At 36.9% G+C, this 17,637-nt stretch overlaps 1 protein-coding gene across 2 annotated transcripts in view; it reads left to right on the forward strand.

Moving 5' to 3' along the window:
- Window positions 1-17,637, forward strand: part of PDHX (pyruvate dehydrogenase complex component X) — a 33,265-nt gene that overhangs the window by 7,090 nt on the left and 8,538 nt on the right. For both annotated transcript variants that reach the window (XM_062620220.1, XM_062620219.1), the window contains exons 3-8: window positions 916-1,016; window positions 4,315-4,520; window positions 6,491-6,589; window positions 9,468-9,645; window positions 11,050-11,197; window positions 13,628-13,686. In XM_062620220.1, the coding sequence (XP_062476204.1) occupies window positions 916-1,016; window positions 4,315-4,520; window positions 6,491-6,589; window positions 9,468-9,645; window positions 11,050-11,197; window positions 13,628-13,686 (791 nt within the window). The remainder of the gene's footprint in view (window positions 1-915; window positions 1,017-4,314; window positions 4,521-6,490; window positions 6,590-9,467; window positions 9,646-11,049; window positions 11,198-13,627; window positions 13,687-17,637) is intronic.

Raw genomic sequence — 17,637 nt, forward strand, 5'->3', positions numbered from 1 at the left:
AATAGGCAATAGTGCTAGCAGCTTCCTGCACTGTAACTCCTGCAGAGTAACTCTGCAGTGCAGTGTGACTCTTCTGCCTTCTGAGACACCCCCTCCAGGGACTTCAAGTCTCTCTGCTTAGTGAATTTTGATTTGATTTCCAGAGTACAGCAAAGAACAAAGTTTATATCATGTGATTTGGATACTGGTCTGTCAGTAATTAAACAGAAAATCACAGACTGGTTTGGGTTGGAAGGCATCTTAAAGCTCATCTAGTTGCAACCCCCAGCAAGGACACCTTTCACTAGATAGGGTTGCTTCAAGCCCAGTCCAACCTGGCCTTCAGCACTTCCAGGGCAGCTGCAGGTAGGGCAGCTGTAGCTTCAGCAGAGATCCTAATCATTCAGCCTAGCTATAAGAACTGAATAATTTAAAAGAAAGAAAACCAAACCAACCAACCAACCAACAAAACAACAAACCCACAACATAAAACACCACAAAAACAAATAACCTCCCTCTCCCAAACCCAAACCCCACAAAACGCAGCACTGTTTTTCAAGTGCATTATATATAATCTTGGAGAGTTGCATTCAGGTCAGGCAACTTCTGTTGCAAATACTGCTCTCTTATTACAAAGCAGAAGAGCAAAAATATGGTCTGCCAAAGTGTTCTTTCCACTCCTATCTATTGGAAAACCTACTGTGAACAGCAGTATTTGGAACATGTTAATGTTCTACTGCAGTGTGAATCTTGGTGTTTTTATTTGGAAGTGAAAGATACAATATGATAAATAATTATGGGTCATAAACTAGCTATAGAATATGTTAAAGAATGTAAAATGGCTGTCTTTTATGGAGAAGTATCTATCTTCCATGGTTAAATATATCTGAAAGGAAGTTTAGGCTAAGTATTCATTAGTTCTGTTATGTTTTGCAGGTGAAACAGTGAGTACTGGAGATGCCTTGTGTGAAATCGAAACGGACAAAGCAGTGGTCACCATGGAGTCAAGTGAAGATGGCATATTGGCTAAAATACTGGTAGGGGTTCTTCCTGTCTGATAAGGATAGTATTGCTTCTCTTCAGACTGTCATTCAGTGCATTGCCTCAAAACTTAGTTTCGATAGCTAGCTCAGTTTCCTGCTGCTCAGCTTTCAGAGTTATGTATTTATTTGCATTCTTAATGAGAAATAATTGCTGTGTTTGTTTCGTACATATACCAAACTACTGGTACATGGTAATGATTCTATATATATTGATTGGTTTTTCAACTGACCCAATTTGAATTATGTTGCTTTTTATATTTTACACCTTATTAATTATGTCTGGAAATATTGCATTTTATGACATATTTTTTAGAGTTATGAAAAAATGAGTTGCAATCAGGTAGGAATATGGAATTTTGGGTGGTACTTCACCCAGGCTGTGTGATCTCTGTGTTACATTATCTTGTGTTGGCTATTCATGATGAAACTTTATACAAGGTGGGCTGACCCAGAGGACAATTCTTAGAATTATTAATTTCCTTTATTCTTGAAATTATATTGACTAGGCTTAACTAAAACAAGGAGAGGTGGTATGAATGTTCTCTGAACATCATTTTGGAGTATCTGTATGTATGTGTGTATACAATAGAGATTAAATGATCAGCTTTTGTTTTTTTTTTTGTATATGTTTGGCTTTAAATCCTTTTCTGTACTAAGGTGGAAGAAATAACAACCAGAATATAGGGATCAGGATGAAGGGCATAGTTCTAACCCTGCATTGCTTAAGGTCTGCTTGCAAGTCCTCTGCTATGCTTTATATACTGTATTCTAAAAACACAAGTAAAATTCTATGTCTTGTCCTTTCTCTTCCTTCTCTTTTGTAATATTTTTAAAAGATGTTTCTTATTTCAAAATGACCCAATGTTAATTCTCATTAGAATTTAGAAGGGGGAAGCTAAAACTCTGTGGCCTTCTGTTGCTGCTTCTGTGTAAAGTAAATATTACATTTTCTGCAAGCTCATGTTTGACGCTTAAGAATTAAGCGAGACTATATTTTTCCTGTCCATTAAATATCTATAATGGGAAATGTATTTTAGAGTATATTTTCTTTAAGGAGGTATGAAAAGTTGTTATTAATTGTGTGTAAGGACAGAGAAAGTATTTTCCCTTCCTTTCAGTATTCTTTTTTGCCCCCTAAGATTTTCCCTAAGCACTGTTCAAATTTGTGGAGTTCCCTAATGTGTCCTGTGAAGGCTCTCACTAGCTTCCAGCACTTCCAGCAATACTGGGGTTTTTGATTGTTTTTTTTTTTTCCTTTTAGAAATCGGTTAGATAAACCTGGATAACCTTAAATAGGATTTTGCACTGTAAGTAGCATTAGTATTTCAGAAGCTGTGTTTTTTCTGTTTCCTGCCATGTATTCCAAATGCATTCCAAATTCCAAAATGTCTTTGTGTGGATTGCTGTCATGGCACGGTTTTTGATAGATTAAAACCAGACTCTCCAGAAATTACATGGTATCAGTATCATGGAGCAGTGACACTCGGATGTCTACATCATCCAATAACAACCATATGCCAAGAGCTGAGTCTGAGAAGGAGATGCCAGGATGTGGAAAATAACTACAATGTCTTTCATATTAAGGAAAGAGGGGCATCTTTAATGGATTAACATTAACAGATTATTGTGCAATCCCCATCTTTAATGGATTCTATGATTCTAGTAATGCCCTTTTTTTGAATCTATAAATGGTGGGCTCAAGTATTACAGTATAGAATAGATTCCCAAATAGGCTTTTATTACAGTCTCCTAAAAAGTACAGAAGAAACCTGATGGTTTGGAAATAATAGGAAATGGTTTGAAATAATAGGAGAGCAGTAAGATCAGATATTTTCTGCTTGTTTGGTTTTTTTTTAGTTTCTAGCTCAGTTGTGATCCTTAGTGTTTCTGCAGTGTCCTGTGGCTATTTCTGCACTGTGTTGGGTGTTCAGTGGATGGTTGTGTCAGGTTTTAACATGAGGCTGCCTCAGCTTTGTGGGAGATGATTTCTGATCGAGAAGGCTGTCCTTCAAGGTTGATGGGAAATTAAGAATGTTTGATCTGAGTTACCAGCATCTGTTTGAAGGTCACCCCCTTGCTAAAAGAAACGAGGCAAAAATCTTATGTTCTTTGATGCCAATTACAATTCTGTACCATCTTGACTGAGTTCTGCATGGAAAAGTGAGTCAAGTTAAATACAGTCTGCCTAATACTTTGGTTTTTACCTCTAAAGATATAAGGTTTAGTAGATGAAATTAATTCAACTTCTGTAACCTTTCGTGTATTTTCTTGACTGTATAATGTAAGTATATATGGTGTAAGAGCAAGCTAAAAGTAAAGTAGATACTTGTGCATATATTTCTTTTCTGTCTGAATAGGTGTTTTAATGATCACTTCTAATTCAGTGTAAAATGCAATCAAAAATTAAATGGCTAAGAGTATCAGAAGGGTGATCATTCTTTCAGTAGAGCTGCTTCTTAAATTAACACTGTCTTTTTTCCTTAAAATACTTATTCCTTTTATTTGGACCAAAACCAGATATGAATACTTGTTGAAGATCTGGAGTTAATATCCATTTTATCATTCATGACCTAAATGAGAATTTGGATGAGCTGAAACTGTTTTGTATAAAACTTCCACTGCAGAGTGAGCTTTTCAGGGTACTAACAGAGAAGAATGCATCAAGAGATTAGTAGTGTACATATCAACCCTAAGCGCTGTCACTTTCGTAGTGGACAGACTTGTTAATTGGCCCCAGTTATGTTAAAATAGACAATCTTGGAGGTGAAAGTTGGTGGAAAAGGAATGTTACAGTCTTAAAAAAACAGTAATGGGGCACTGCTGTTGTGGGGTTTTGGTCTCTTTGTTTCATTAGTATCTAAATTTACAGGATTCTATGTACTTTAAGAAGTAACACTCACTGCTGGATACAGGGGAGAGATGTTGAAGTACATCTGCTCAATGTGTTCAGCAAAATTTACAGGCTCTGTTTGCAAAGATTAGACACCCCCATTTTTTTTCAGTAGCTAATGTGACTTTATTCTTGGAGGTACTCAGTTGTCTGTAACTTACTTTGATTTCGGATTACTAGCTTTCCATGTATAGGATTCTGGGGCATAAATTAATATTCCTCACCTTATAATAGCAACTGTAATTCATTTCAGTCATGAGTCATTAATAGTAGGAATAAAATGTGTTCTATTTCCTTGATGAAGTGTCATTAATATGCCTGAAATTTTCCCATCTACCATTTTTAGTCATATTAGTCTAGACAGCACAATATGTAACAGTATTCTCATTGCCTTAAATTTAGGTGCAAGAAGGAAGCAAAAATGTACGCTTGGGCTCAGTAATCGGTCTGCTGGTAGAGGAAGGGCAGGACTGGAAGCAAGTTGAAATACCAGCTGATGGTGGTGCTCCATCTTCTCTGGCTCCACCAGCACCTGCACTTACCTCAAGTCCTGCAGGTCCTTCAGTTTCAGCCCCTCCTAAACTAGAGCATCAACCTGGAAAATTGCCGTAAGTTTTTATGTTTGTTGTAAAATGTAACTGTTATCTCGATCAGTGGAGCTGAACCAAGAAGAGTCTTTGCCCCTTTCTACTTACTATTAAACTTTTAGTTTAAGAGACTGTTTCAGTATGTGTGAGGTAAAAACACTTGCCTGCCCAGAATATTTCTCTGCTTGGAAGCCCGGTAAGACAATTTGAACAATGTTGTTTTATTAGAGCACCTTCTGTGGATGTGTCTTTATTTTGACATACAATTGCTTTGTGAAGGATTTTAAGCTTAAACTAGGAAGAAGTTGTCTTTATATACAACAGACACTAATGCTTATGCATCAGATTCTCAGTTTACCTACAGCTTGTTTTCTGTTTCTTTTTCAGGAAAAAACCCAAACAAGTGACACACTCCAAAACCCTTCCAAGTTCTTGTACTTTTGATACTAGAAAAATTTTCTTCTTCTTTTCATAGCAGTGGAATGCAAAAAACTCAAACCTGTGAATTTTTGTGCTCTGTGTTAGTTTTGTTTTGATTAGTTATGGTACTCTGAAGCATTACAAACACTCAAATGGGAGAGTAAATTAACCCCAAAGTGTTAGTCAGGTAATAGTAATCTATCACAGGTTTAGGTTGCAGGATGCACTTCATTTGAAGGTGTTGCTCCTTGTTTGGAGTCAGTTGTGTAAAACCAAAGCTGTAAAGTTACAATCTATGAAAGAAAAGAATAGGAAACTAATTTTGGTAGCATGTGCTATGCAAACTCTTAGGTTTTCTTTATTTGGGGTTGGTTTTTTTTAAATCTTCATTTGTGGGTGGGTTTTTTTGGTTTTGTTTTTGTTTTTAATTCCAACCCTCACTACCTTTTCTATCTGGTTTGCTATGTTTGGTTTTGTTGCCATCATTTAGGCTCTTCTCATGCAAGTGGAAGACAACTAATTGAGGTTATCATTGCCAAAATGTTACCTGTGGTAGGTGGATCATTCACAGAAAGGATCCTTTAAAGGACTGTGTTTTGCATTTTAGTGCGAAAGAACATCGGATGGGCCTCTGTTTCACTGCAGCTGTTAATTAGAAATGTATCAGAATCTTTGGAATCAGTTGATGATTTAAGACATTTTTTTTCTGGCATCTGCTTATGGACAGTCCTTGAAACTCTGTGTGGTGCAAATATGCTCTCCTTTAGGAAATAATGAGTTTGAGATTTTGTGGAAAGTCTTGAAGCTACGTATTAATACTTTTATGAAAATGTTGCTGTGTTTATATTTAAGAATTCTGAAATCTCTTTTTGAAATGTTGTTTTTTTCCCCTCATTTCAGAGAGCAAATCACACTGAGGGGCACAGTGCACTCTGTAGCGATGTCCTGTTCTTTGTAGTTGATCCCTGTTTCTGTTTCCAGTCAGAAGTTTAATTGTTGACTGATCTAGGTCAAGGTGGCAGATAGAGGTTTACTAGTACTGTAGCATAATTTGAGTATATGCTGATTAAAATGTATGTGTGTGGGAAGGCTTTATATTTAGTCTTCTAAAGCAGACACTGAATTATGCAACTACATCTGTATGGCTTTTGCTTTCCAAAAGAAGTAGCCATTTCATCAATGCTACAAAATAAAATTAAATCTAGGGCAAAGGTAATGTTATAATTAGAACTAAGCTGCATTAATGATGCAATTACAGCTAGCCAAACAAATAAGAGGTGAGCAACACTCTTGTCTGAGCTCCTAAACACCCATGCATTTTTTAATATTACTAAAGCAAGTTTGTCTTAAAATATATTTGGTTCTTCACTGATGACCCTTTTCCAGAAGAATCCACCAGGATATTGCATCACTGCTGTAAGAGGAAAGTTTGCAGCCTTGGTACAGAGCTCCTTCCCTGGCTGTTCCTCCTGAAATACAGGGCATATTTTGTAGTTTCTCCTGATATACGTTGAATTAACTAAATTAATCTTATTGTTTAAATAGTGTATTTTTTCTCCTCGTTTCCTTAGGGTACGCCTAAGTCCTGCAGCTCGCATCATTTTGGAGACACATGGACTAGATACAACCAATCTTACACCTACTGGGCCTCGAGGAATCTTCACTAAAGAGTATGTAGATATTTCAGTAATGTTTCAACCTCATATTCCCTTATTTCTTCCTTTGAACCTAGAGCAATCTCCATGAACTGGAAATGTCCATTTATTGAAAAAGCCAACATTTTGTTCCATTTTTTTCTAAAGGGAAATGGCTTATTTACATTTGAAAGGCCTGTTGAGAATGTGAAGAATAGGTTAGGAGCTATTGTCCAAAGCCTTTGATTAAAAATAAAAAAAAAACATCTCTTTTTGTTTTTATATCCTGTCTGAGCTACATGGTACTGCTGTTATTATTTCTTGCAGCTCAGGCTAATGATGGTTATCAGCTCCTAGGTATCGTTAGCTGCTGTTGTGGATCTCACAAATTTTGCTACTCAGAGATGTATTCAGAGCTAAAATAAAATGCCGGTGTCATATTTTCTTTGCTTCCTTTTCTTTGGGGAGTTCAGATCTTCTTTCACTGTAGTTCAGTTATGAAGTCTGTAAGGTTTTAACTTGTTCCCTTTTTTATTAGCCTGGGGAGAGCATTGAAGTGTGATGGTAAGAAATCCTGAGCTGTTTTTTCTCCTATCTTTGTGTTTTTTTTTCCCATCTTTGATTTAAAGGGCTTTTGTATACAAACCTGTGGTTTGTTATGATCAGGCTTCTAGTAGTTTAGTACACTTTTTGACTATTCTGATGTAAATATTGGCACACAACCCTTGGAGTGACGAACTCGTGTATAAAAACATGTTGTGGTAGGTCTGGACCCCTTAGTATCAAATGGTGCATTACCTTCACATTATGCTATTGGAGGTGACGATTTTGGCAGGAATATTATTTTTGTTCTCAGTAAAATTATTCCTTTTGACAAATATCATCATTAGCCTGCACAGACCTTGTTAGCTACTGTAATTTTAGTTCTGTTCAAAGACAACCAGGTCAGCGTAACTTGGAATTGAATCCAGGGAAGCAGAAAGTAGATGTCTGCTTTTTTTAGAGAAAAGCAGACTTTCTTTTTTTTTTTTTTACCATTTTCTATGGTCTTTGGCTGAGTTGAGGTAAAATGAGGAGTTGAATAGATAAAATATCCTATGTAACATCGAATTATAAGAATTTTACTCTTAATTATGTAAGTATAGTGGTGATTCATGGTGTGTTACTAGGCTATGGCAGGTGGAAACCCTCTAGGACTTTGAGCTACCTAATTACCATTCCCTAGTTGTCATAGAGATGTAGCAAAGATTTTTCAGTAGCTATAGAATTATCTAACAAAATCTTTTTGCAAAACTGCTTTCTTCCATGCAAAAGATAGGACTTTGAAATGTCATTTTCCTCACCAGCCTGAGAAGAATTTCTTCCTAATATCTAATCTAAATCTCCCCTCTGTCAGTTTAAAGCCATTTCCCCTTGTCCTATCACTACCTGCCCTTGTCAAAAGCCTCTCTCCAGATTTTTTTTTTGACCCCTTTAAGAACTGGAATATGCTCCTAGGTGTCCCTGGAGCCTTCTCTTCTCCAGGCTGAACAAGCCCAGCTCTCTCAGCCTGCCTCCACTGCAGAGGTGCTCCAGCCCTTGGAGCATCTTTGAGGTCTCCTCTGGACTTGCTCCAACAGCTCCATGTACTCTCTTGTGTTGGGGGTCCCAGAGCTGAATGTGGTAGTTCAGGTGAGGTCTCACCAGAGCAGAGGAGAAACCTCAACCTGCTGGTCACACTGCTGGTGATGCAGTGCAGGACACGGTTTCTGGGTGGCAAGCACACACTGCAGGGTCGTGGTGAGCTTCTCTTTATCTTGGGTGTATGATATAGACTTGTTATGAGAACTAGAGTAGAGAGGTGATCTGACTGATACAGCTCTCCTAACAAATCGCTAGTATAGATGCAGTTAAAACTGAAAAACTGAGATTTTACTATAGCTTATTTCCCTTGAAATCTGGTGAAGGGAGTGTAATTGCAGTCTTCTCTTTAGCCTTGTAGGTGCTAATCTTTAGCAAGTTGTCCTGTAAATACCATGCACCTGGGCTCGATGTAGTGTTACAGCTTAAAGATGGGAGTTTACTGATGTCTGTTATACTGTGCCCACAAGAGGGAAGTCTTGTGGTGGTAGCTATATCAGTATAAAGACCCTCAGAGGGGGCTAGGTTAGACAAGGTTCAGTCACACCAGGTCTGTTAGATGTTACTCAGTTTTTGGTTTATTATGGTGGTGCTTTCTTTCAAATTGCTTATGAAGTATGGACGTGTATGCTACTTGCACCTTTTGTACATTTTTGTCAGAAGGGTACAGAGAAAGACCCTTCTCTGTAAGGGTAATGAGACAGTGGCACATGTTGCCCAGAGAAGCTGTGGCTGCCCCATCCCTGGCAGTGTTCAAGGCCAGGTTGGACATGGCTTTGAGCAACCTGGTCTAGTGGAAGGTGTCCCTGCCAGTGGCAGGGGACTGGGACAGGATGAGCTTTAAGGTCCTTTCCAACCCAAACCATTCTAGGATTCTGTGGTAACAGATGAAATAGCCATTATTTGAGACCTTATAGCCTGAGTAAGGGTACTCTGGTATCTTTAGAAGAATCATTAGTGCAATTAATGATGATGAATGTTACACTTCTCCAGCACAAATGTTTTCAGTTACTGCATATTCAAGCCCTTTTATTCACAAAAGTCATTGAGATTTACTGAAAAGACATCCCAGAAAACAAGGTTAACATTGATAAATGATCATATTCTTAATGTTTTGTTTGACTACAGAAATTTAAATGCACATAAGTGGCATTGGTTAAAAATTGGTTAAATTGGTTAAAAAAAGCCAGACAGAAGTGGCTAACTAATTAAAATAAGTGATGGTTTAGTAATACTTTGAGAATTTTTGAAATAGTTTCTCTGTTGTCAGTATTTCACTCTGTTTAATCACCAGGGATGCTCTCAAACTTCTGCAAGAGAAGCAGAAGGGCAAACCCGCTGAATTGAAACCTGTGGTTTCTCCAGCTCCTCCCCAGCCTACTGCAGTGCCTTCACAAGCAACAGCTGTGCCTCCAGCTTACCCAAGACCAGCAGTTCCACCACTTTCAACACCAGGACAACCTGCTGCACCGGTAAGGGTTCTGTTAGGTCCTTAACATTGTTATTACTATGTATTGCCATGACTACTTCAGTAGCTTTATGAGATTTCCAGAACTGGAAAGACTAGGGAAACTAAGGCCACCCAGATGTGTGTGGTTTGACTATGTTTGATTGAATCTAAAGCAGTATAATTCAAACTGCAGAGCTCTCAGAATTTTGGTCTGCACACCACTGTGTAATTTGCAAAATCAAAGCCATGAAAAACTTACATTGGAGGCCTGGGAAAGGGAGAAGTCAGAGGGGCAACGCTTTTATTTCAGTCCCCAGACAAAGATGCCACTAGATAGGAAATCAACAATACATCCTTTCCCTGCAGGATCAGTATATCAGTATGTATTTCCAAACTCACAGTAAAAATAAATCAGGCTTTGAGTTTCTTTACTTCATTTCCTTTCCTTTCCTGCAATGTAAGTATAGGTAAATGTCCACAGAGTTGTCTGGAAGAGAGGAGGGAAAGGTCCTAATGGTTGCTTTGAAGAGTAATTTTGCAAACTCTAGCACCTAAATACAGTTTCTGTGTTAATTTGAAATGTTAGAGAGTAATTGCCTGTGCTTAAATCCACATTAGGAGCAATTGAAAATTGAAAAGCTTTTGTGAAAAATGGAGGGAAAAACATTTCTGGGTCTAGAGCTAAATTTGAAGTATCTTTACAGGTTGAAGTTTTCAATCTAGCTACACTTCATAATATTAAAAAAATGCTGCTTTTTTTTTTTTTTTTGCCTGGTACAGAGATCTGAACAAAGTATGGAAAGCTCAAACTTAGATATTTTTCCATTACAGAAAAAAATGGTTCTGTGATTGCACCAGAATATCCATATTGTAGTTTCTTGTGTTTACTACTACTCAGATTGTAGCATACATGCAACAGATGAGATGTACAAAATAATGTTTTGCAAAATCATGTATTTTCTTCCTTTCTATAGCCACTTGTATTTGAAGAGATTCTTTAAAAGTTGACTTGCTTCTGTGAACATGTTGAGAGATCTTCTGCATTGAAATGCTACTGTATATGTATCTGGAAGGAGAGAGGGGAATAACGAAAAAGATAAGCAGTAAAGCCTGTCCTAAGGAACCACTGAAAAAGCAGTAGCTTACTGAGAAAACACTCTGTTGAAGTTTAGATGGAGCAGAACATATTGTGAGCAATATGACAGGTCTGGCAGACGGAGCAGTGCAGTGTAGTAGTCTAGAACACTCAGTGGTCTTAATCATATTAATTTCAGTAGTTGGAATGTATTGCTTTTTGATACCTTGGGGATTTTTAAAGTGAGTAGTAGTCACTGATGATAATGCATCAGTGTTGAGGCCTGTTTCAGCAAAGGGAATGCATGCTTGCTCTCTCAAAATTTAATACACAACGTATAATTTCTTTCAGGGCACATTCACAGAAATCCCTGCTAGCAACATTCGAAGAGTTATTGCTAAGAGATTAACAGAGTCTAAGACTACAATACCTCATGCCTATGCTGCTGCCGACTGTGACATTGATGCTATTTTGAGATTAAGAAGAGAATTGGCCAAAGGTTAGTGATTAAACTGATTTACTATAACATGTGGTACTAACACATAGTTTGCCTTGTATCTTTAATCTTGCTCAGGAGGTGTGGATTTTTGTATAGGCAGAACACTATGCATTCAAAGAATCCTTTTAAATTTTCTGTACATTGGACTCAAGCTGTACTTCCCTGTGATTATTGAGTTGTACAGCTTAGCAAGATACAGGAAGACAGAGGTGGAATGGAAAACTGTCCCACAGAAAAGTGAATAATTTTAACATATACATTGAGAATTGCTTTGAAAGCTTTAGATCTCAATATTCATGTGTAAATATCAACATTTATATGTAAATCCCAATTTTTCTGTCTGCAATGTCTTATTTATACAGAAATGTTTATGTATAAGACTAAGAAATTAGATTTTGCCATTTTGTCTCAACTTGTATTCACAGAATTGACTTATTTAGAAAAAGTTTTTGAAGTTTAAGGTCATAATCAAAGATTATTTTTGCTCAAACTGTTTTTGATTTTGCCAAAATCAGCTCAGTATATTTTGCAATAGGATGCTAAATAATTTAAAAATTAACTCTGCAGGTTAGAATCTTCTTTCCAGACTCTCGATTCAACAAAGTGTATATGGCATGCATTTTAAAAAAAAAGTGGGATTTTTTAAATGGAACATTTTTCAGACAGATACTTCCATTTTCATGCAAAATATCACAGAAGTGTTTGCTTAGTGTCCTTTTTCTTTTTTTAAGGACTTTCACTTAGTTGGGTAAAGAACCTGAGTGAAAGCTTTTATTACTTTAACATTGTAATCTTCTTAATTTAAATTTTATTATATTTAGAAATATTTGGTCAATTCACTTGATAAATTAGTCGAGATCATGTAGTATGATTGACTGTAGTATCTGTAAGTGATTATTCCAGTCTTAAATTTCTCAAAAATGTAGAATATCCTTCAAAAAGAATAATAATTATCTTTAGTGTCTGAGGTTAGTGATATTTTTTCTGATAAAATTGATGGTGTTTTCTACTGTGTGATGAGAAGTAATGTGGAAGTTTTAATTCAGCATTCCCTACTGTAGGCTGCTTTATTTTGGGGGTAAAATATAGCCGTTTTCATTACTGTAAACCTCAATGAGGGTAAAATATTATCAGAAATATTTCATTTAACTGTACTCCTGTATTTGCATTATATTGCTGCCCCCCTAGTGGAACGTGACATTTTTGCCAAGGGTGAGAAATGTAATACAGAAATCATATGAAAAACCAAGATATATTTGATGACCAAGATGCAGGTTTGTCTGATGTGAAATTCTGTCAATGCAACATAGTGCTTGCAAGTTCCATTATGTTATATTTGAATTCTGGTGCTCTCGGGTATAGATTGCAGGTCAGTTATGTGGTAAGTGGGTACTTGGTTCATTCCTCCAAATTGATGGTCACTTAAGATGATTTCACTTAATGATCTCTAAATTTCCCTCTACAAAAGCATTTTGAAAGGTATGGGTATTACATGTCATAAATCAGACTCAAAAGTATCTGTAGTACTTGGTCTGTTCAGCTGACAGCAGTGATGATGGTAGCAGAGTAATGTAGCACTTTTATTGTGAGATGATACATTTGATATCATGCAAATATCATGTATCTTCAGGATAATCTTATAGCAACCGTGGCATATTCTGTGTTGTATCTATAGTCTTCACTTCTGCTGATGGTCTGATTTTAGTTAGTGCTGTGGGTTTCCCAAAACTTGGAATAAAATAATGCAAAGCAAATATAGCCATTGTTTCTGTACTTCCTCTCTCACAATCTTTTGGAGAAGGAAAGCAGGTGTCTGAAGTATTACGCAGTATTTCTTAGGGTCACATAAAAAAAAAAAATCCAGTCCTCTCAAGGTTACTTTATCTGTTTCTGGCTGATGCTGCCTTTTTAGTGTGTAGCTCTGCTTGTAATTTAACAAATTTACCACTTGTATTGTTTTGCAGCCTGCTCTAGAATATATCGTTAACCCATTTTAAGGACTGACAGATACCTTCACCTTGCTAATTCTTATGTTATAAGGCTGCAGGTGTCACTGGACAACAACATTCTTCTGACTTGCAGCTGAATAAAAGCTGATCTCTGCAATTATTCCAGTTAATGCATCACACTACATAAAGAATAGTTGTCTCCAGTATTGTCTCTGTATATTTAGATCCTACAATAGATTTATATATAGGCAGTAAAAACGTAAAGCATAAAACATGTATGGACTGCTACTTACAAGAATGAGTAATAATACTCAAGTTTGCAGCTCTTTTGACCTTCTAATTACAGCTAGTCTCTGCTCAGGAGACTTCCTTGGTGATACTCCTTTTGCCCCAAAGGAGAGAAAAGTTTTCTTGCTTTTATGGTTGTAGTTTGTCTTTTCTTCGCACAAGTGAACATTGTATTTTTTTTTTCTTTTTGCAGATGACATTAGAGTATCTGTAAATGATTTTATTATCAAAGCAACTGCAGTTACTCTGAAGGTAAGTGAATAATTGACTTAAAAAATATATTTTATAGCAAACTGACAAGGAGGCGAGAAGTATTTTGTGAGCCAACATGGAGATATGAATATGATCATAGCAAAGCTCGTACTTCTTAATCAGTTATTGTCATGTTTTTTTAAGCTCTCCCAATAAAATTTTCTACATTGTCTATGCCGTAAAAATGAGAACTTCTTAGTAAAGATCCACTTACTACAGATAATGGCAAATGCTTTGTCAGCAGACTAAAGCAGTTGGCAGGATGAGTCTTCTGTTCTTTGCAGTTGCATTTTATTTTCTCTTACAGTTATGAACAATTTTTTATTCAAGTCTTACAGCAGTCTTGTGTATTACCTCAGATGTGTACTGATGGCACATTCAGTAAGTTCTTTGAATTAAAACTTCTTCAGGCAACCCATCTTCTGCTCTTTCAGGATTGCCATTGTTCCATTTGTCAATATGAAAGTTAAATGATTGCAATGCATCCTGAAGTTAAGACCTTAAATTTCATAAGGGTCTACTTACTCCATCCCAAACTATAGAGGTTTTACTGTCTATTTGCATGTTCTCTGGGTAGAGCTGGTTACATTACTTCCCAGTTTATGTTGATGGCTCTGTGTGGAATACACTCTCAGTGTTGCTTAATTTTTTAAAACTTAAAGGCTTCAGAAATACTTCTTTAAGAGTACTCCCATAGTTTGGAAATGTCTCCTCTTAGTCCAGAGTGTCTCAAATATAATCACTTGAAAACATAATGTGAAATTGATTTTATTTTCAAACTTCTTAAAAGAAAGAACTGTGGTGGTTTTGGTTTAGATGTGGAGTGGCTTTGATTTAAATTCAGTTTGCACTTAATTTTTGAATAAGCCATAGGTGGGAGCTCTGAGCAGCCTGAAGGCCGGTTATTTTTAAGATTCAGGAGGAAATAAGTGTCTTAGAGTGATCACTAATAGCTGCAAAAGATCTTTGTCGTGTAGAAAGATAATTAAAGGGGACAAAGCCTTGACTGTTAAAATATCCTATGGAGTTTCCCTTGTCATCACTTCTGTGTGAATGAATGCAGATTTTGAAGCAGTTTGGTAGTGCCATGGATTTTTTGCCTATGCCTTCTTGATTGCACAGTGATCACACTTTCTAGCTCTATGGAAAATGCTAAACTTTTTCTGTTACTATTGCATTGTTTGAGCGGCAGCTGCAAACAGGCAAGATAACACAGAACAAAGATCCAGACTAGTTGCATGACGTCGCAATATAAAACCATCAGAAAGGGAGGGAGGCCCTTTTTTCTGATTTGAGAAGATTATTTTAAATATTCAAAAGCTGAAGGAGGAAGTTACGTTTCAGTTGGGGTATTATTTTCATGGATGTATGGAATTAATTAAACATTGCACTGGAACGGACCCAAAAAATTTCTAGCCAACATGATCTAAATATTAATATGTAATTGCTAGAAATACAGATTTTGATAGAAAATAGACAGGATTCTTGGCAGTTCCATAGCAAATGTTTGAGAGAAATTCTGGGCTTTGTAGAGACTGGAAAAAACTTCAAGTTATTCTCTACCAGAAACAGGAGGAGCTAAACTGGCTATGCATTTGTTAGATGTGAACACAGCAAGAAACTTTTTATGGCCTAATGAGACCTTACGTGAGGAAATGGTGACAACCAAAAATTCCTGTGAACTGCTAGCTGTGAGGATGGGATCAGAAATCTCTGCACCACAGAGCAGGTGGAAGGAACGTGAGACAGAGGGAAATAGGAATGAAAGATTAGGTTTTGTGGTTTTTCTGTTCTACCTAAATAAAGCCAGGTAAAGGAAGATAATGGGATGTAATCCAGTTTACAGGATGCAAGCTTTCAATGTACTTGTTATTACTTCTGCTTATATAATTAAAGGGTTTTTTTGTTGTTATTTGTGGTTTTGTTTAATTTACTGCCTGAAAAAAAAAGATGAGTAGCTTCCAGTCCATTTAACTGTAAGGCTGCGTTACTGTACTTTGAGCATACATGGGGATTATGCATGTTGAACACTGCCAGTGTTTAAAACAAGATTTCCTTATCTGCCATCACAAAATGACCTACCCAGTGAATTCTGTAAATATGTCTTTCTGATATAGAAATAAAAATATTTAGCCTGTGATTAGATTTGTATCCTTTTTCCTAGCATTTTCCATTGACATAGTACAGAATTTGAATCTTGAATTTAAGGATTAGCTAGTTCTATGCTGAAAACTTTTTAAAAAGTCATCTATACCATGACAGTTTTAAAGGAAATTCAGTAGACAAACCTTGTAAATTTTAGTGCGTACAGCTTTGTAAAATCAGTGCATCTTTGGTTATATATGAATTGATGCCCAAGTCAGATTTTGAGAAGCTGGAGTTCTTGTTTGTTGAGTTAGAAGAAATTTAGGTGGTTTGCTTTCAGGGATTTTTGTTTGGGTGGGTTTTTTTATGGAACACGAATACTGTGTTTGTATGGAAGTAATCATTAAGCTACTCTGTCCTATCCTATTGCTTTTGTTACAAATCTATGCTAGCATATGTTTGACTTTTAAAATAATAAAAGAACCCCAAACCAAATGACAAACAAACAAATAACCCAGATTTAACTCAGTATACCAGGAAATAAGTTAATGATCAAGCTGATGTCTCAACTACTTCCTGTCAGTGTTTCAGGAAAATATGTGGCCTACTAGTTTAAAAAAGAAAATCTACCTCCACCTGCTCCTCCCCTCCCAAAATTTGGTGGTATGAATACATTTGGAAATTTAAATCCAAGGCAGTTTTATTGACTCTTTTCTGGGCACTGTTCAAAGCTTATGTTGTTAATATTTTCTTCCTAAACAATGCAAGACACGTTCTTTTAGGTTTAATGAGTTGGTAGTGAATGCTTTGACAGTTTGTGATCGGTTGGCAAACACCTCAAGATGCTGTTTGTATTGGTTCTTTAACATAAAAAATTTCTCCTCCACAATTCTTAGGACCACTAGTCCAATTACGTGTTCTACTTTTCAGCTTGGTCTCACTGTTTGATAGCCAGAGGTTTGTGGATATGCCAGTGGGCTCACCAGGTGATAGCCTATTAGAACAGTTCTGGCTTTCTAGAACAAGAGGGGAGGAAGGAATAAAAGATTTCAGGCTTACGGCCATGAGTGGTTGGGCTTAGTAATGACAGCCACTACAGCAGCTGTCCTTTAAAAATAAACAGTCTTTCATTGCTGAAATGATGGGAGAAATAATACTGTCTGATTTACATCAAAATTGAGATTATTTGAATGAAACTGATAGGAAAAATTCCTTGTCCTTACCATCTCTTTTGGATGACTTATAGAGAGAGTCAGACTTGCACAACACCCACTTGAAGGCATGTTACAACTGTGTGTACTGTGAGGCTTTCCTAAAGTTTATATTTAACTTTCAACGAGGAGTACTGCCCATTCTTTTTTTCTTTTTTTTTTTTTGGGGAGGGGGGTGTGTGTGTTTTTTTTTCTCAGAATATATATACTGGTATTGAAGAATAGTTATAAGGCTGGGTTGGACAAAGCCTTGGGCAATATGGTCTAGGTTGAGGTGTCCATGCCCATGGGAAGGGGTCAGAACTAGATGAGCTTTGAAGTCCTTTCCAAACCGTTCTATGATTCTGTAATAGGAACCGAGAGTACCATTACACTGCTGCTTCTAGGAACTGAGTTTGTTTAGATAGATAAATTGTAGATTCATGGGACTGGGAAGAAAGTCTTTAGTTCCAACCCTCCTGTCATGGGCAGGGAGGGACACCTTCCACTAGACCAGGTTGTTCCAAACCGTGTTCAACCTGTCCTTGAACACTGCCAGGGAGGGGACAGCTACAGCTTCTCTGGGCAACCTGTGTCAGTGCCTCACTGCCCTCACAGGGAAAAACTTCTTCCTAGTATCTAATCTAAATGTCCCCTCTAAAAGTCAGGTTAAAGC

This window comes from Pezoporus occidentalis, unplaced genomic scaffold, assembly GCF_034315485.1.
Source record: "Pezoporus occidentalis ecotype Australia unplaced genomic scaffold, CSIRO_AGI_Poc_V1 ctg22, whole genome shotgun sequence".
Taxonomy (NCBI): Eukaryota; Metazoa; Chordata; class Aves; order Psittaciformes; family Psittacidae; genus Pezoporus; species Pezoporus occidentalis.